This window comes from Pelodiscus sinensis, unplaced genomic scaffold (assembly GCF_049634645.1).
Source record: "Pelodiscus sinensis isolate JC-2024 unplaced genomic scaffold, ASM4963464v1 ctg68, whole genome shotgun sequence".
NCBI classification, from domain to species: domain Eukaryota; kingdom Metazoa; phylum Chordata; order Testudines; family Trionychidae; genus Pelodiscus; species Pelodiscus sinensis.
Window position 1 is genome coordinate 124,501 of NW_027466009.1, and position 19,975 is coordinate 144,475.

Genomic DNA, 19,975 nt, shown 5'->3' on the forward strand with positions numbered 1-19,975 from the left:
TGCCCCAGCCCAGAGGAAGCGAGTGAGGGTAGGTGAGATTGAGCTGGAACAAGAGGGGGCGGGGCCTCAGAGAAGGGGCGGGGCAGGGGCTGGCTCTCAGGGCAGGGCAGGGCTGGTCGGGTTCGTGCAATTAGACAGAATGGCAGGTTTTCACTGATCGGTGTCTGCAACGTGGCTGTTGGTGAGCAAGTGGCTGGCGAGGGGAAGCTGCAGGATTTCGTGGCTGGGCAGAGGATATCTGGGGCTTCCAGCATGGGGAACAGTTTGGGATTGTGCAATAAATCACAATAGTTGGGGCTTCATTGCAAAACGCCCGGCTGTGAATGGATAAATAACGAATTGAACTCAGCCCCCCTGAAAAGCAGGCCTGGAACAGGTACAGAGCAGGATTTACTCTAAATAATTCAACTAGCTCTGAGGTTTGCACCGTTATTCAGACTTTGATCTGCAAACATGTCAGAGGAAATACGGACCTTTTTATTGACACCCACAATTCTACTGCAGGCAACATTTAGAACATGACCACACACCAGCGACAGCATGCATTAAGCCCCATTTAACAAGAACCAGTGTGGGAGAGAATTAAAATACAATAAACTTATTACTGCAACATCAAGGAGATTTCTACAAAATTAAGAAAAACGAGTTACATGTAGAACAAATATGATCAGTTTTGTGCAGTTTGAACCCCATGAAAACAACTCTGCTGTGACGGAGGCTGGGCATTTCGGTTTTTGTTCGGTGCATCTCGAGGAGCGTCTCCCGGCTCTTCATACATTTAAAAGAATGAAGAGCAGCGGGAGTGGCAGGGGTACCAGGAGTGAGCTGGAATTCAGCTGTCCTAGCTCACTCCCGATCTTTCCTGCAGCGCGTCTACTTTTTAAATATGTTAAGGGCCTGGTTCTTTTCAAAATTCCCAGCTTTGTTCCTTGCACACATGAACCGTTGTATTTAAATACGTATCGGCTGCGTGTGGCTAAAACGATTTTAATTCTCCCTGGGCTGCTCTTCCCACCTCTGTAGCCAGACTTCCCCCAGCTCTGCCTCCCTCCCCCCCATTCACTCTGGCCTCCCACTGCGCCCCTCTCCCCACTGAGGGGTCTCTCCCTGGTCCCCCCCACAGGTGACTCTGCTCTTCCTTGGTGGGACCTGCCCTCCCGCTCCAGGGTTGGCCTCCAAGGAGCCTAGAGACCCAGCCTAGAGCCACCCACTGAGCTCCCCAGCCATAGAGCTGTGGCCAGAGCATCTCTCCCCCTCCAGCCGGGACTGGGGGGAGGGGCTGGGGGGCAGAGTTCTCTAGGGTCATAGAGATGAGGGGGGAGGGGGTCAGAGGAGCCCGTTTCATGAGGGGGGAGGGGGCACCTCAGGGGCACAGGGAGATCTGGGTGGGTGAGTGCAAAGGGAAATCTTGTTCCCCACACAGCGGAGGATCGGGCAGATTCTCTCCCCGGCGAAAGGGGCCGGCGGGAACGTGAAGATCGATTCCCCGCTACCAGCATCGTAAAATGCCACCCGCCCCCCTTCGCAGTCCAGATACACCCGGACCCTGTGGGGGGCCTGGCCCTGGGGCAAGTCGATGCGCTTCCCAGGGGATATGCAAGCCCAGCACTGATCTCCTCTGCCCTGCACAGCCCAGACCCCCTGCTCAGGGCTAAAGTCGACCCCTCCCTTCCTGCTCACAGGCTCCCTGGCCACCCCCACAGCCCAGATTCTCCCTCCCTCCACCTCCACCTCCCAGTAATGTCTCCCCGAGGTGAATCCCTCCCGGCCCAGCACACAGAGCTCAGTGTCGAATCTCTCCGGGGTGTCGGGCACTCGCTGCCGTCTGCGTTCCCATGTCACACGTCTCTGATCCTCCGACAGGACGAGCAAGGGATGGGCCGTGTCTGGATCCAGAGTCATGTCGGCTGGGGAGAGAGAATCCGAGCGTGAGGGGCAGAGCCCGGCCCTGGGGAGGGTCCGATCCTGCCTGGGACAGAACCTGCCCCAGCTGGGGAGTGACTCAGGCATCTCCCCCCTCCAGGCTTCTCCCCGCTCTGTCCTGGGAGCAGCGCTGAGAGCTCAGCCCCGCGCCGGGGGACTCACCCAGACCAGGGGCAGGATCAGCTCTGCTGAGACAGGCCCCCACCCCACAGTCTGACTGGCAGACTCACAGCCCCTCCATTCTCGGGCCTGGGGGAGAGACGGGGGGGGCAGAGGGAAGCGATTTGAAGCCTCCTTTGTCCTTCCTTTATTCCCCTGACCCCGAGTGTGACGTTCAGGAGCTCAGGGGGCAGAGCAGAGAGCAGCCCTAGTGCAGGACTCCCGGCCTGGCCCCAGCCCACTGCTGCACCAACTGCTGGGAACAGGATCCCTGCAGCGCCCGGACGCCCAGGGCACTGACTGGGGGGCGCTTTCTCTGCTCTGTTCCCAGGCACGTTAAGGCCCCTTTGCAGCAAACAAGGGCCTGACAATCAGGCCCAGGGCGTCTTCCCCACATGCTCCTCTCTCCCCACCCAGACGTGAGCAGAGACCCTGGCACCGTGGGAAGATCCCGGCAGGTCACAGAGAATCCAAAGTCCCCTTCTGCAATGAGACCCATTTTCACAGGCCCCTCCCGGTGCCCAGCCCCTCCCTCCTAAAGGCCAGAGCTAGCGGGGAACAGAAACACGGCTCCCCCAGAGCCAGCGCTGGCCTCCGTGCCTGGGTGGCTGAGGAGGGCACCGCGCACTTACTGTAGATCAGCTCATCTCATGCCGCTCTATTGGGGACTTTCCAGGCCCCACAGCTACAGACCGGCTAACACAAAATTGCCACCTTCCGGAGCTCAGTCTCCTGAGACTTGCCCAAGACACAAGCATTTTACACAGAAATGACACTGAGTTTTCAGGCTCTTGCTCCTTGCACTGCCCCCTCCCCAGTGCGTCGGCATGTGACAATTAGTGTTGTCCGTTCTGCCACCCATAGCAGATAAGGTGCTTTTGGATCCTGTGACGGCAGCTCTCACCCTCGCATCTGCCTGTCTCCCCAGTAATTAACCCTGCCGTCCGTTCCCGCATCAGTTCTCTCCCCACCCAACCCCCATCACCGTCACCCTGCCAGGTCAGCGCATGTCTAGGATGTAAAATACCCTTTAATTGGTTAACTGGTTACATGAGTGTGAGGAGAGGGGGTTGTGATGCTAGGCTGCTCTGTAGGGACTCTGTGCTGGGCCCAGTGGGGGATGGAGGGCTCCTGAGCCAAGGCAGGTAGACAGTCAGTCAGCAACCACACCTGGCCAGGGGAAGGAGTTTGAAGACAGGAAGGGATGTGGCTGCCTGGGGGGAGTGAGTGACCAGGGCCTGGGAGAAGGACAGTCTGGGCTGAGGGAGATGAGCAAGGCAGACTAAAGCCAGGATGGGGGTGGGGAGCCCCCGAACCCCTACGCCCCAGGATGGATAAGGCTGTCTGTTCTCAGTGTACCCTGCTGACATTGCCTGTGTCTCTGAAAACCAATACACTTCCTACTCTACTGGCCGGCTGAGAGTCACATCTGGTGGATGGGGTGCTGCATCGGGGGCTCCCCAGCACGTCGTCACACCCTGCACAGCGGAGCTGGTCGGGGCTGCACCATCCCCCACCAGTTAACTGTAACCGGTAACATCCCTACAGGTGACCCCTCTATCCTCACCCAACCCTCATCATCACTACCCTGCCAGTTCAGTGCATGTCTAGGATGTAAAATACCCACCCGGCTCTCACCTGATCTGCTCAGAACCCACCATCCGTACAGCCGCCCCAGCCCGTCAGCCCCCTCTTGCTTCACGCCCTCCTCAGCCCCGGGGCCATAATAAAGCCCCCCAGCCTCATCTCTGCTCCAGTTCGGGTCTGTCTACACAGCACGTTATTTTGGAGAAACGCCCGTTACTCCGAAATAACACTGCGAGCGTCTGCACAGCCGACCCGTTATTTCAAAATAATATCAAAATAATGGGTGGCTTATTGTGGCATTTGTAAACCTCGTTCCACAGGAATAAGACCTCTTCTGAAAGGCTATTCCAGACTAGCGGTCATGTGGACGCTCCACTGCAGCTATTTCAAAATAACTCCCCCCCAGGGCCATTCAAAGTCATTGCTCCCCAGTGATTCCTGGGGCTCTAAAGCGAGGTAGCACTTCCCCATTAGGGGAGCCTGCCTCCGACTCATTTTGAGGCTTCCCTGTAGCCTAGATGCACTATTTTGAAATAAGCTATTTTGGAGTATTTCTTCCAGAATAGCTTAATCCAAAATAAGTGTGCAGTGTAGACGTAGCCTTAGGATGCTTCATCTTCCCCAGGCCTCCGGGCTACGGTGGGGTCTCCTTTTCTGCTTCTCATAGTGCCAGGAGAGCAGCAACACTACACTGCAGAGTTTCTGAGCAAAACCAGATGTCTTTGTGCAAAATCTCATGGAGCAGCCACACCTCAAACGCGTTTTTGCACAAGAAAATCTACAGTAAATTGGAAGAAGAGAGGGCTTCTTGTGCAAGAGTTATTCCTCTTTCTACGAGGAAGCAGAGTTTTTGTGCAAGAGCTCTTGTTCAAAAAGGTGTGTGTGGACGGCAAACAGGAGTTTCTTTCACACAAAAAAGCCCAGGTACTCTGATTGTCATTAACAGAATGGCCCTCAGAGCTTTCTTGTGCAAGAGTGTCCATGCAGTGTGATGTTCTCTTGCACAAAAGCTCTTTACTTTTTCAATGGGCTTTTGCAGCATGGGTGCACTCTTGCACAAGAACTTTCTGCGGAAGATCTCTTCTGCGAAAAGGTTCTTGCGCAAGAAGCCTGCAGTGTAGACATAGCCTAGGGGAGCTGACAATGGGAATGCCAGCCACACCCACAGCAGCTGGCAGGATTTCTATGTAAAATGAAGCCTCACTTTTAGAACTGAAATGTCAGGATTTAGTTTTCAACTGCAGCTGAAACCTTCGCCCCCGACACTGGAAAGTTCTATCGCGAGGTCATGAGTAAGTCTTCATGTTACTCAGAAATCACATCTCACATTCAAATCATGAGAGCGGGCTACTGTGCTAATTTGTGATGCCTGCCTGTCTCATTTCTGACATTTTTAATATTTTTTCTTTTGACATAAAACAGAACTGTCAATTATTGTGTGCTGAATTTCCCTCTTCTCAATTGTACCGCTCGTGCATTTGCTAGTGTAATAATGTGGCTGGGGGGTGTGATGCTTGTGCGTGAAGAGTTCTGCAAACGAGATGAGATGGACTCTCTGATTTCCCAAAAAGGATCATTTTTAAACTTTTTTGTAGCGGTAAACTGAGGCAGTCCATGGTATCTTGCTGAGAACTGACAACTCAAATCCTAAATTATTAAGGCCAGGCCTGGGAAGCACACAGACAGCAGTTAACTTGACCCTGGTCATCCTGGCAACCACATTCCAAAGGGCCTCACTTTGATAAACGCCGGTACCAAACAACCACACGGGATTGTTTTTCATTGTTTGTTTTATTCCTAGAAAATAAGCTTGGATCCCAAAGATCGCGCCAAGGCAATACCACCCCCACGGGAGACACATTATATTTCCGGCCAACAAAATGACCATCAACATGCCTTTGTTTATGTTGGCTTATTTAGCTTGTTAGGAATAATTATTTGTATTAGAGATAATATGTTTAATTGGGAAAGTGTAACCTTCATAGTTCATTTGCTTATGTGCACATCTCATTTCCACCGCTAGACATATCAAATCACTTCCCCTCCGCCTATCTGTTGCCTATATAATCTAATGTATGTTTTGGTTAAGTCAGTGCTCACCAGGTTAACCCCTGACTCAGTGGTCTCCAACCTTTTTACACCCAAGATCACTTTTTAAATGACAGACCAAGCCAAGATCTACCGCCCCGCCCCTTCCTTGAAGCCCCGCCCTCTCTATTCTCCTCCTCTCCATCACTTACTATCCCCAATCCTTATACTGCTGCTTTTTTTTTTTTTAATCTTCTGTAGGAAGAGGGGACGAGGAGTCCTGTGGCACCTTATAGACTAACTGAAGTGTAGGAGCATAAGCTTTCGTGGGCAAAGACCCACTTCGTCAGTACCCCTCGGATACTGTAGGAAGAGGTTTGTCCAACATTTGGCCTGTCTAAACTGGACCAAATGTCAGAAAAAAACCCCTTCTTTTGGAAGCCCCCTTATTCCTCGTGGAAAGAGGAATATAGGGGTGACCAAAGATCATGTTTGCTCTGCCACTAAAAAAAGTGGAAGAACAAATGCAACCCTGGATGCAGAAGAGTTTTTCTGGGATATCTCCGGAATCCTGAAAAACTCCTGCCGTCTAGCCAGACCCCCGCTGGGTTGAGACAGGATGTGTAGGCTCTGGGGTGGGAATGAGGGATTTGGGTGTGGGAAGGGGTGAGAGGTACAAGCTCCGGGAGGAAATCTGGATGGAGGAGGAGGTGGAGAAGGGGACACTGGCTTAGGGAGGGGCCTCCAGGCCAGGCAGTGTTGGGATACTAAGCAAGCCACAGGCTTGTGGATGTGAGGGTGCAGGAATTTGGGTTGGGGTATGTGAGGGGCTCAGGGCAGGGGGTTCCAGTGTTTGATAGGCTCAGATGTAGGGTCTGGGGAAGGGGGAGTGCAGGAGTGGTTGTGGCCAGATGGGGGCTGGGCCCCAATTGGGGGTTTGTTGGCCAGGCTTCATTTTTAAATAGAATACTGTGTCAAACACAAAAAGTTTCTGCATTGTCTTTATTTATGAGAATGGCAGGGAACCTGCCTTGAGTCAGGGGTCTCTGACCCACAGAAAAGTCATTCGGGAGCAGGGGACACAGTACTGGGGAGGGGTGCTAGTGGGTTTTGGGGCAGGGAACAGGGTGCCAGTGGGGGCAGGAGAGAGGGGGCAGGGTGCTAGAAGAACAGGTTTCTGCAGCAGGGGACAGGGTGCTGGGGGGACAGGGTTCTGCAGAGGGGAGCAGGGGGACAGGTTTCTGCAGTAGGGGACAGGGTGCCAGAGGGAACTGGTTTATCCAGGGGGCGGCAGGGTGCCGGGGGGCAGGTTTCTGCAGAGGGGGGCAGGTTTCTGCAGCAGGGCGGGGGGGGGGGCAAGGGAGTGGGAACACGGGGCCAGGAGGGCAGGGGACAGGTTTGGGGCAGGGGAGAGGGAACAAAGTTCGGGAGCAGGGAGTCCCCTACACCAGCCAAGGAGGGAAGCCTCCGTCCTGCACTCCCTCCAGGCTGACTGCAGGGCAGCCGGGCTGGAGCAAAGAGAAGCGGCTTCTCTTCACTCCCACCCGGCTGCCCTGCGCTCAGCCCGGGAAGCTTGCTCCAGCACAGCTGGAGCTAGGCGTAGCGTCTCTGGGCTGGGTGCACCTACACTCAGTGTGTCCGATATTATTCCCTACATTTTTTATTTCCTTGGGGATCCACTGCTCCCCCCCGCCCCACCCTTCTGCCCCAGCCCCTCTGGTTACCCCAACAAATATTAAAAAATTCTCACTTTTGACAGAAAAGAATCAACTTCTCTCGTTTCAGGAAAGATCTGTGTAGCCACTGCTAACAGGGCATCAGCGCCCATCACGTGCAAAACGGAAAGAAAACCTGAGCTGTGGTGCTGTCGATACACCACTGTACTTCATAGGAAAGCTTTCACTCCCCCTCTGAGCCCAGAAATTTACCTTTGTTCAGCTGCTCTCTAGACGCCAGCATGTCTAAAGGAAGAAACGAGTGAAAAAGATTCAGTGTCGTGTGTGTGAGCAGAGTAACTTGTTAATGTTCTAGCACAAAAACAAAGTGAAAAGAAAACCCCAGGGTCCCAACTCCCACCGGACCACACCCAGGGCCCTGCCTGAGCCTATGATCCTGCAGGTGAAGTACTGACTCTTGCCCATGGCTCTGTCCCAGGCGCCGCACACAGGGTCCTAACCATTGGCCCTGCATTCCAGGGTCCTCTGGGCTAAGCAGAGGAATTTCTCTTTGCATATCTTCTTCTGATCTCACTTTCGAAAGCTCCACTTTTGAATGTTAAAGTAGTCTGGATGCAGGGGTTTTTTTCGGGAAAAGAACTCTTTTTTTGAAACTTCATTTTTTAAGGAAGAGAGATTTTTTCCAAAAAGGGTTTTGTTCCCGAAAAAAAACACATCCAGTCTACTTCCTCTTTTGAAAGCTCTACTTTCGAAAGTGAGATCCGAAGAAGATATACAAATTCCTGTGGAATACACATATCCTCTTTCGAAAATAGAATGTAGTCTACACATAGCCTTTAGTTCATTTAGCATGGACACTATCATTCGCAGGATTTTCCTCTTCCCTCTTTTTCTGCTTTAAATGTTGGGGTGTTTGTGCCTCTTGCTCCACTCACCTGAAGAAGAGGATTTTGCCCATGAAAGCTCGTGATATTATATATATTGGTTAGCCTCTGCGGTGCGACAGGACCTCTCAGTATAGTATATGTGAGAACATTCTCAAAGTGACAGTTAATTACCTCTGAATGTTTTCACGACGATTTTCATGACGACGTCCAGGGATCCATTTCTTTGAGACGATTCCCAGACTTTCCATTTCAGTTCAGAAGAAAACACCACAGGGTTCTGAAACTTCTCCCTCTCGCACCTGCAGAAGAACCGCCCAGTGTTACTTGCGATGAAGTTCACTCAGGTCTGCGTCTTATTTAAATGAATTTTATCACAGTGAACAGTTGCAGGGTTAACTGCTCTATTGCTCCATGAATTGACAGACTGTCAGCTGGGACACTGCAAGTTTCCTCTTCATTTTAGTGAGACCAGTACTGGAAAACTCCATCCGGTTCTGGTGCCCCATTTTAAACTGGGCATTGAAAACTTGGAGGTACAGGGAAGAGCCGTGACAATGATCTGAGAGTTGGTAAGAGATGCTGCTGGGGAAATGCTGCTCAGAACCTGGGGACAGCTGGAGAGTCCCCAGCTGACCCCAGGCTCCAAGGTGCTTCGGCATCTTAAAGGGGCAGTGCTGCACATCTCAGCCGCGGATCGGCTGTGTGATAGTTGCCCTTTGAAATGTCGCGTTGGGGTTTCAAAGCAGCAGCTCCACACAGCTGATCCCTGGCTCAGCTGTGCAGCGCTGCCACTTTGAATTACTCCTCCCCTTCTTTGCTGCCTCTCTCTCGTGGTGGGGAAATTGACTAGTCAACTAACCCTTTGACAAGCAAATCCTTATTGGATAGTCGACTAACCCTAAACATCACCAATGGGAAGGCTGATCAGGCTCTCCCTGAGTCCAGGTCTGCACTAGTTCAGGTCAAACCAAGCTGCCTGCACTTTGCCTTGTTCTCACGAGAGACGCGCGGCCGACTCCGGCTATTTGGGATCCGGTTCAACCCTCCGATCTTTCAGCAGTGCCACCGCCTGGCCAGATCCTGCCCATTGCAGCAGCACAGTGCAGTGCTTGGTCTGTATTGAACGTCCCCTTGAATTGACCTTAATCCTTCTGCCCTCCGCCCTCTGTCTCTTGTTGAGACTGTAAATTCATTGGCGCAGGGCCGGTCTCTTCCTGTGTCTGTGCAGCGCCCAGCATCAGCGCCAATCTGTGTTTGCCTTTCCCCTTTGGGCACCACCACAGTGCTCCTAGTCAAAGCACACGCCAAAGGCTGTAGAGCAGGGTGTGTCTGCCAGGCACAGCGACAGAGATCACTGTGTGATAGGAAACAAGACATCAATTGCTTATTGACTCCAACTCTCCAGCTGGGAGCCAGTCCCACACTTTGTGCTACTGGATCCCGGGAAGCCATGTTGTGGGTCTCAAATCCCTTCCCTGCACGGGGAAGTGAAAGGGAGGGAGAGAAGGAGCCACCTACCTGCGCAAGGTGCCTGTGATGTCCTAGAGGAGACAGAGAAGAGGAAATTCAGTTTTCCCCATTGGGGGTTCACAGTGAAATTGAAATGATTTGTTATTTATTAGCACAAACAAACCCATTCAATGTGTTGCCTTCACTCCCGTGGAAAAGGGCAACTTCAGAAACGACCCCTCCTGCAGACGGCAGGGGATCAGGAGGGAAGGCTGCCCCCCGGCCGTGCCGCCCCCAGGCTGTAAACTCTCTCTCTGCTCTCCCACAACCATCCTCAAGGCCCATCCTGGGAGCTTCTTGGTGGCCACAGGAAGTCGGGGCTGAGGGAGAACAATGGGATTGGGGTGCAGAGTCGCTATCCTACACCCAGGCTCAACGCAGGGGACGCGAGGAGAGAAGAATGCTGCCCACAGCAGATATTAATTACAACACAGAATTGGACCTGAGATACCAATTGGAGAAGTGCAATAAGCTACGTTTCCTATTTCACCTTCTGTCTTGTTCGCCACTTAGAGGCACTTGTAGAAAATTGAAATAGTTATAAGGCTTTGGGAATTCTAACAACTACTGACACATTGAGGATATCCTAAGTAACTAGCCAATTAGCCCGTCATAAGACGGGGTTTTCAGGTCTTTCCTCCACCTTGGTCTTCTTTCCTGAGCCTCCAGTCTCTCGCGCCGTCTCTCTCTCTCTCTCTCTCGCCTCCTACTGCCTCCCCCTCTCTGTCTCAGCTCTCCTCTGCCTCCTGCCTCTCTCGCCTTCTGCCTCTTTCTTTCTTTCTTTCTTTCTTTCTTTCTTTCTTTCTTTCTTTCTTTCTTTCTTTCTTTCTTTCTTTCTTTCTTTCTTTCTTTCTTTCTTTCTTTCTCTTCTCCCCCTCCTGCCTCTCACTCTCCCTTTCTCTTCTCCTCTGCCTCAGCCTCTCCCTCCCCTCCATATCTCCCCGTCCCCCTTCCCCTTTTCCGTCCCCTCCCGCCGTGGTGCTCGGCTGAGTGCTGCCTGCTCAGCCAGGCCGCCGCGAGGGAGGGAGGGAGAGGTGGTGACGTACACGGCCAGGGGATGGGGCCATGTACGTCACCGCCCCGCCCTCCTTCCCCTCCTGCTGTGGGGGATCCCAAACGGCCCCTTGCACTGCTGGCTCCCCCACGGCGGCCCGACTCAGGGATGCAGCACTCAGCTGAGTGCCACAGCGGGAGGGAAAGGGGGAGTGGTGACATACACGGCCCCGCCCCCTGGACGTGTATATCACCGCCCTGCCCCCTTCCCCTCCCTCCTTGGTGGCTTGGCTGAGTGTTGCACGCTCAGCCAGGCCGCTGCGGGGGAGGAGGGGCGGGTAGGGTTGCCAGACGTCTGCCAGCGCGCTAGTCTGGACGCTCCATAGTCGACATCAAAGGCATTTGTCGACCTCCCTGGTAAACCTCATTCCACGAGGCATACCGGGGAGGTTGACAAATGCCTTTGATGTCGACCACGGAGTGTCCAGACTAGCACGCTGAGCCGACAAACAGCTGATCTGAGCCAACAAACAGCTGATGGCCAAAGCGCGGCAGCCTTTTAAATTTAAATGAAGTGGCAATTATTTAAAACGCCACTTCATTTTCCTATGCTGTAGCCAGAGGCATGTAGTCCAGACATACCCTCTGGGAGCTTATGTATCAATTTTAAGGCCAATATTGAAGAGTGCCCAAATCAGGCATAAAATGGAAACTTTGCTTCAATTTTTGCTATTTCCATAACTAAAGACAGGTTCCATCTTTAAGCTTTTCTAGCTAGTGTTTAGAAAAGCCAGACTATATCAGACCTGAGCTCCATCTTCTCAAGATCGTGTCTGCAAAGATGGACAGTCCTAGATGCTTCTGAGTAAGATGTAAGATATTCAGCTTTCTAACAGTTTGCGACTGGCTGAAGCAATGAAGCACGAGATTTAACAGCACTCTTGATATTCCTGTTATCCATATAAATATCCAATCCCTTTTTTAGTTTTCCCAAATATTTGGCCTTGACAGCATCCAGTGTCAATGAGTTCCACAGTCTAATCTGGTGACGTATGGAAAAGTGTGCATTGGTTCAGATCTGAATTTGCTATCTTCTAATTCTATTGAATTTCCCTTTGGCATTGCATAATGAGATAGGCAGAGCAGTGCTTGGAGTCTGCTATTTTTGGAGGAGTCTTTTCCCATAAAAATTCAAAAGATTTTTTTTTTCATTTAGGGCTCGAGCCAATGCCCACTGTACACAAGAAGTGTATTTCCACTGACTTTATAATCTATATTTCAAAATATAATCCATATTTTAGCAATACTCTGAGTTCTGAACTTTCACTGTTGCTTTCCAAAAGTGAGCAATTAGGAGGCTTTCTTTCCATGCGTAAGGTTCTGGGGTGTTTCTAAGACTCTCTCACCTGTAGGAATTCTATCACTGGCTGCTGGCACTTCTGCTCCATCTCACTGATCAGGGAACGGACCGAGGACAGTTCCGAGGACAGTTTGGCAATGTACTCATCCCACCTTTGTTCAATTTCCTTCTTCAGCTCTTCCAGCGGAGCCAGCAGGAGTCGCTTTTGTTTCTTCAGAAACTTGGACAGTTGCTCAAACTCAGACACAATTTTCTGCTTGTCAGTTTCTAGCTGTTCCTGAAATCACACAGTATGAACAGGGAAAGCACAGGAGAGGAACACAGAATAAATTATGGGACACTGTATAAAGATGTTCGTATGCAGATGCAAACGTGTCACTGCAAGCTCCCAGAAGTTAACTGAAAGAACATATTTGTGCAGTTTCTGGAGCACTCTCCAGCCCTTCATGCCCTTGGAGCAAGGAAATCAGAGCAGATTTCTAACTCAGAGCTTTTCATGGCAATGTCTAGCAGTGATATCATCATTAAGGACCGGCTCCAGAGCTCACACAACTCAACCAGCATCTTTCCAATGACTGCAATAGGCTTTGAAGTCCTAAGTGACCAGCCTTCTCTGGGGCAGGGGATACCTACAGCAGCTGCACAAATTGTCCTGTTTCACAGCGGTAGCCGTGCTAGAGTGTGTCAGTAAAAACAACAAAGAGTTCTCTGGCACTAAACCTGCTAGTCTTTAAAGTGCCCACGGATTCCTTACTGGTTTTGCCCTGTTGGGGTTATCTCTGCTGAAAATCAAGCAGGCTGAAAACTGGGGAGCTTGGGTGGCAAAAATAAAAATAAATAAAAAAATAAATGATTTAAACAGGGGAGGTGAATAAAACTAATACGTGAAATTCTGAAATTGTTTCAATAAAATTAAAATTCTAATTTGAAATGACACAAAAATGTTTGCTTTGTTTTGAAATTTCCTCTCTCAAATGGAAAATTTTGTTTCAGATGACTTTTTCGCGTGGAAAAAAATATCTGTTTTCTATTAAGCCCCATTCATCTACATGACGGGTTTTCTGGCTGAAAAATTACACTCCCATTATCAGTGAAAATATTTGGATTATATATTAACATATATTATTAACCTGTAATCATAGATGTATATTAATATATAATACTAAGACTTTAGAGAACAATTTCTTTTTACAGTGACCAGGGGCAGATTAGAGTGCCACGGGGCCCAGGGCAGCGAAATTTTGCGGGGCCCCTCCTTTGAAACAGCGCATGCACTGTGGCGCCACAGCGCATGCGTGGGGCTTCAGGAAATGTGGGGCTTCAGGGCCGCCCCGCTTGCCCTGCCCTAAATCCGCCGCTGACAGTGACAATACATAAGGAATAGTCTTTCACAGAGGGAACCTGTTTCTCACTATTTTTCTAATGAACTTTAAGCCGTGTGTGGATAATGTCCCTGTACAAATTTGCATCTAAGTAATAATAGCACTTACCAGCAGTTCTTGGCTTTTCTTTTCCCCACTCAATTTAAATGACTGAATCTTGTCTCTTTCCTCCTTGAAAATCTTCAGAGAGATCTGAATTTGGTCCTAACCAAAAAACCAGAAGACTCTACTTAGTTTTGGTGGCTTTTGGAGAAATTTCTGTCTTTTTATATTTTCAAGGTTACTAACTACACAACACATTGAGGGTGTGGTCTAGGTACCTGGCTAAAGAGTCATTCTCATGCATGTGCTCTCTCTTTCTCTCTCTTTCTTTTGTTGGTCTAAATGTCTCCTTCTTCCTGTTGGCACAGCTGTGAGGAGGCAGATAGAGGAGGTCCCACATCACAAAACCCCACAGTCTATGGGTAGGGCACTCACCTAAGAGGCCCAAAATGGTGATTTTAATCAGTGAAACTTTTGCAAAATCCCACAGGTGCTTTTACAAACAGTTCCAGGAGCAGACTCAGACCCCATGGTGATTGGCCTGTTCTGGCCCAGAACTGTGTTTTAAACATCAAAAAGGACCTGGAAAACGTGGTTCCAAAGTGGCCCAGAGGGCAAAACGTATAAAACAGCACATTAGCTTGAGGACAATATTTCAAGACTGAGAAACAATTCCCAGCACATTCCTGTTAAAACACTGGAGCCCAGAACCACTTTTGAACACTGTCAAATGTTGTGGAGCAGAAATATTTAGACCTAGCTACATATTCCCAGAAAAACAACAGACTCTAATCTCTGACTTGCTCCATTGGGAGTGGTCCAGCCCCAAAACGTACAACAAATAAAAACAACATCTCAAAAGCAGAATCAGTAACAGTGGATTATGTGGTGGGTATGACCTTCAGTGTGCCCTGGAAGATGAATTCTGTGGAAGTTTGGATCTTCCAGAAGTTACTCAGAAGTTTTAAGAGGTGACAATACTGAAGCTGACAATGCTTATTTCACATGCCACGTTTCAGTTAGGAATACTTCTTAGGGTTGCCAGATGGTTTCAACAAAAATACCGGACACACTTGATATTACATCACAATCGACATTCCATCTTATTTAGAAAATACGGGATGGTTCTATTTTCTCCATTTATTTCCCGAACAGAAAGCTCAAATTCTGGACTGTTCAGTTCAAAACTGGACATCTGGTGAACCAAACACTTCTTAAAGTCCTACAGTATCTCCTGTTTCTTTCAATTATTTTATTTAAATGACCTCCCTGGCCATTGCCGCTGGTTTCTTACCTTGTAATCCTCGGCAGCTTCATCAATGGGAACCACGCTGTGGCCTCTGTGATCTCGGGACACCTGGCAAACCATGCAAATGGGGATTTGGTCCTCTTGGCAGAAGATTTTAAAACCCTCCTTGTGTTTCTCACACACTCTCTCCACTTTGGGCTTTTTTTTTTGGCTCCATTGTCAGCGGTTTGGAGGCTTCTACAATATTCCTCAGCTGCCTGTTCGGTTTGAAGTTCCTCTGGGAGAAGGTTTCTCTGCACTCCGGACAGCTGAAGTCTGTACTCAGTCCCTGCCAGCACTGAGTGATGCAGGCTCGGCAGAAATTGTGCCCACAGTCCAGACACACGGGATCTTCAAAATAATCTAGACACACCGAACAAGTCAGTTCACTCAGGAGCCTGTGTCCTGCCCTCGCGGCAGCCATGGCTGCTTCTGCAGTGAGGAGAAGAATCTTAGTTTCTTTTTCTCTTCTCAGAAATGGGTGGATTCTGCAGTGTGAACACCAAACCGGTTCTGACTCTGAATACATTGTCTCTTGTTTCTCTTGGGAGTCTAGAAACACCTTTTGGCTCAGATGGCAAAGGGAGGCGGGACAACTAACACTGGCAGGGCAGCACCTCGCACGGCTGGTCCCTGCCATGGCGCAGCGAGGCCTCTGCAGGATGGTTGTACAAATAACAGCACCTGCCACAGCCCCACAGGGCTCCCTAAAGCATTTCTCCCCCCATCGCTGTGTCACCACAGGGTGGGAGTCCAGAGGAGCCTAGAGCATCACCCTGGCTCAGCTCTGCCGCAGGTGAGGTGGATCAGGGGAACTGACACATCACTGTGGGCTCCCAGCACAGATGCAGTCAGCCGGTGCACCCCAGAGCGCTGTACCTGTAGGCAGGAGCTGGCCAGAGGGGCAGCACATATCTAGATGTGACCTGTGAGTTGAATTCCAATGAAATCCAACTGGGAGACTCATCCCTCAATGCAACGGCAGCCCCGGCCTGGCAGATTTCCAGTCCCGCTTGCAACAATGTGAGTGTGAATCATCTCCCAGCACCTCAGCAGCTACCTCACCTCCCTCTCTCAGCTGGGCCTCGCAGTGCAGCACCGCCTACTGGCCACACAGGGAAACGGCACAAACTACGGTAATAAAACGAGATTGGGGGGTGGGATGGAACCTGGGACTTCTAAACCTAAATGCACGAGATCCTACCGCATGAGCTAAAAGCCACAAGGCCTACTTTTTAATCTCTCTTTAAGCGGGCTCAGGGCCACGCCATGGGAAGGTGTGTGGGTTATATGACAAATATCCTAGTGCTACAAACTACTGAGGGCAGCTGGTAGCTACCTAACACCGTACCCACTAGACCTGCCTTCCCCTCTCACTTCATTCTTCCATGTCATTTACAGAGTTTCATTCCAACTACTTGCGTTTTGGCTTGACCTCATTATTACATCCCTCCCTCCCCCCCAAAGGACTGGACAGCTCCCTGTTCACTCCAGCACTGGGAGTGGTTTTATCTCCTGGGTCCATGCAGGATGTGCAGCAGAGGGCCCAGGGCTGTTGATTTCTAGCCCTGGTGGGAGCAGAGGCTACAGGCACAAGGGATGTTTTGTCAGCTTCACACCCACCACCCGGAAGCCCCCTCAGACTCCCACCCGGCAGCAGTCCAAGAACAGAAGCATCCACATCTCACCCCCATCACTTCCCCAGCTGGGCCGGTACCTGGGGTCTCCAGGGATATTCCCTTGCTGGCAGGCTCTGGTCGACAGTAGGAGGGTCCCGTCACACCCAGCTCCCCTGCAAAGGCCCCAGGCCCTGGGGAAGCCACAAAGGGAAGGCAAGAAGCAAACACCTGCCCAGCCCCACATGCACATCCTCAGACAGGTGATGCCCTTGGATGCAAGATCAGAGGGGCTGGCCTGGCCTGTCACTCAATCCCCTGGGCACGTCAGCAGCCCAATCAGCCCTTAGCACAGGGGTGGGCAAGAATTTTTGCAGGGGGACTACTTAATAAATTTGGGAGGTGGTCAGGGGCTGACTCTGCCCCCAGAAGTGGGGTTCTATGCCAGAGGGGACCAGTCTCCTCCCAGAGCTGTCTGGGGTTGGGGCTTTGAATTAACAACACAGCAAAGGGCTCGCCGCTCTTAGCCCAGCTGCTACTGCGGTGCCTGGCAGCCACCCAGGGTTGCTGCAGCTCTTTAAAGGGCTCATGGGTGTGACCCCAGGGTAGCACTGGGGCTGGGAGCTGGGAGCCATTTAATTAGGATCTTCCCTGCCTGAGCGACCCTCTGGAAATTCAGTGGCACTGGCTGGGAAGCACCAGCATAGACATCAGAAAATAAAAGATCTCCACCAGCCAGTCCCTGGTGAACCACCCTCAGCAGGGAAGCTCGACATGGCCAAAGAAGAAGTGGAAAATGTCGAATCCTTCACTTACCTTGGCAGCCGTCTCTCACAGGTGGCAGCCGGAGATGTCAAATTCAGGGCAGCCTTGCCCTGTGCAGACTGCCTCGCTGGGTGTGCGCCATCACAACATCCCAACTCGGGTCAGACTTCCGGCTGAGAAAGCCGAGTTCACCCCAAGTCTCTGCTCGCACTGGGAGATGTGGTGACCTATAGACCGGAGGTGTCCCACAAAAACCCAGCGCGTCCAAGAAACGTGCTTCCTCTTCCGCTTTTTTTCCCAGAAGTGCAGGCACGCTCTTTCAAGGAACCCTGTGCACCTCGTGTCACTTGGCCCTGCCGCTGCTTATGGGACAGACATGGGTAGGAAAGGAGCCCCCCTCGGCCACACCGCCCCGCCGATTAGGAACCACTTGAGGTAAGCACCCCCCATCTAGAGCCCGTATCCCAAACTCCCTTCCCCAGGTCTGAGCCCCCTTCTGCAATTCAACTCTCCCAGGCCCTGCACCTCAACCCCCTAGCCCACATCAGAGTCCCCGTGTGCCTCCCCAACCCCTTGCCCCAGGTTGGAAATATCTCCCACACCCAAACTCCCCTCCAGACCCCGAACACTTACCCCACCCCATCCTTACCCTGAGCCCCCTCCTGCCCTCTGCTCACCTCCTGCCCCACTACCCCAGACCTGACCCCCTCCCACGGCCAGAACCCCTTCCACAGCCGGCAGCGTCTCCCGCCCTCCAAACTGCTGCCCCAGCACAGAGCCCCACCCTGTACCCCAAACCCTTCTTCCCCAACCCTGCCCAGTCCTTGACCCCCCACTGAGCCCTTACCCCTTCCACCCCCTGAACCCCTCATTTCTGGCCCCAATCCAGAGCCTGCACCCCCTCCCACACCTCAACCCCCTGCCCTAGCCCAGGGAAAGTGAGTGAGGGTGAGTGAGATTGAGCAACAAAGAGGAGCTGGAGCGAGAGGGGGCGGGGCCTCAGAGAAGGGGCGGGGCAGAGGCTGGCTCTCAGGGCAGGGCTGGTCGGGTTCGTGCAATTAGACAGAACGGCAGGTTTTCACTGAGCGGTGCCTGCGACGTGGCTGTTGGTGAGCAAGTGGCTGGCGAGGGGAAGCTGCAGGATTTGCTGGCTGGGCAGAGGATATCTGGGGCTTCCAACATGGGGAACAGTTTGGGATTGTGCAATAAATCATAATAGTTGGGGTTTCATTGCAACACGCTCGGCTGTGAATGGATAAATAACGAACTGAACTCAGCCCCCCTGAAAAGCAGACCTGGGACAGGTACAGGGCAGGATTCACGCTAAAGAATTCAACTAGCTCCAAGGTTTCCACCATTAGACTTAAACATGGACCTTTTTATTGATACCAACAAGTCTACCACCAGCAAATTTAGTAAATGAACAAACACCAGCAAACTATGTATTTATCCACATTTAACAAGCCCCAGTTTGTGGGAGAATTCAGATGCAATTCATTGTTTACAGCACAATCACGGAGATCTCCACACGAGAAAGAAAAATGAGTTAGATACAGAACAAACACGGCCATTTTCATACACCGTTTGTACCCCACGAAAACGTGACAGGGACTGGATGTTTCAGTTTTAATTCGGTGCGTCTCAAGGAGTTTCCCAGTGGATCTGTTCATAGTTCTGACATTGCCAGAGTAATTCCTCAGTGAGATTATTGACATGAGGCTGGAAGAGATGATGTAGTGGAAAACCCAGTGCGTGATGGAATGTCGTCACTCTTGCCATGACGTCTTATATTGGGCAGCAGACACAAGAGAGCCGACTGGGCTTTCAAAATTATTTTAAATTTAGTTTGGGCACATCCACGAGGAAACCGACCTTTTGTTTGTCTCAGACTGCACCTCACATAGCAAACCAGAATGTTCCAGAAAGTTGTAACAGACAAATTGCCCTCTCAGGTCCGTTTCCTGGTGGACTTTAGTGAGGAGAACAGAACACGAGCAGTTTGCCTGCCCTGGGAAAAAGCGTTACTCTAGAGCAGGGGTCTCCAACCTTTTTACCCACACGATCACTTTTTCAATGTAAGTGCAATGTAAGATCTCCCTCAAACCCCAATACCCTTGCCCACTTCCTTCCGGTTCCTTCTCTGAGGCCTGCCCCTGCTCCACCCCTTCTCCAAGGCCTCCCCCTGCTCACTCCAACCCCCTTCCTCCCCCATCCTCACTCACTGTCATCAGGCTGGGCTATGGGCTTGGGGTGCAGACTCTGGTCTTGGGCCAAGGGATTTGGAGTATGGGAGGAACTCCAGGCTTAGCCCAGGCTGGGGGGTTGAGGTCCAGGAGGGATTTCAGGGTGCAAGCTCTGGGAAGAAGTTTGGGTGCAGGGAGACTCCCGTCTGGGGCAGGAGGCGGTTCAGGGCTGGGACAGGGGTTCAGGACGCAGGCTCTGGCTGGGCACCGTTTAACTAAGACACTTTCCGGGTGGTGGAGCAGGGGGGTTAAGGCAGCTCGCTCCTGTCCTGGCCCTGCACTGCTCCTGAAAGCAGCTGGCACATACAGCATTAGCTCCATGGTGCCACGTGCTGCCCCCATCTACAGGCCCTGAGCCCACAGCTTCTCCTGGCCACGGTTCCCTGTTATCGATCAGAGGGAGCTGCAGGAGCGGCGTCTGCAGGCCAGGACAGCACGTGGCGACCCCCTGCTCTGCCTCTCTCGGAGGCCGCAGGGACAGGCCAGCCACGTCCCGAACCAGCAATTCCCACGGGGA

The 19,975-nt window shown here is 51.6% G+C and overlaps 1 protein-coding gene across 1 annotated transcript in view; it reads right to left on the reverse strand.

The window, feature by feature from the left end:
• Positions 1-1,153: 1,153 nt before the first annotated feature.
• Positions 1,154-19,975, reverse strand: part of LOC102444944 (E3 ubiquitin-protein ligase TRIM39-like) — a 34,409-nt gene continuing 15,587 nt past the window's right edge. Inside the window, exons 8-14 of the mRNA XM_075918098.1 lie at positions 14,841-14,903; positions 13,613-13,708; positions 12,169-12,399; positions 9,779-9,801; positions 8,432-8,559; positions 7,626-7,658; positions 1,154-1,907 (exon numbers count right to left, since the gene is read on the reverse strand). Coding sequence (XP_075774213.1) covers positions 1,342-1,907; positions 7,626-7,658; positions 8,432-8,559; positions 9,779-9,801; positions 12,169-12,399; positions 13,613-13,708; positions 14,841-14,903 — 1,140 coding nt within the window. The 3' untranslated portion in view covers positions 1,154-1,341. The remainder of the gene's footprint in view (positions 1,908-7,625; positions 7,659-8,431; positions 8,560-9,778; positions 9,802-12,168; positions 12,400-13,612; positions 13,709-14,840; positions 14,904-19,975) is intronic.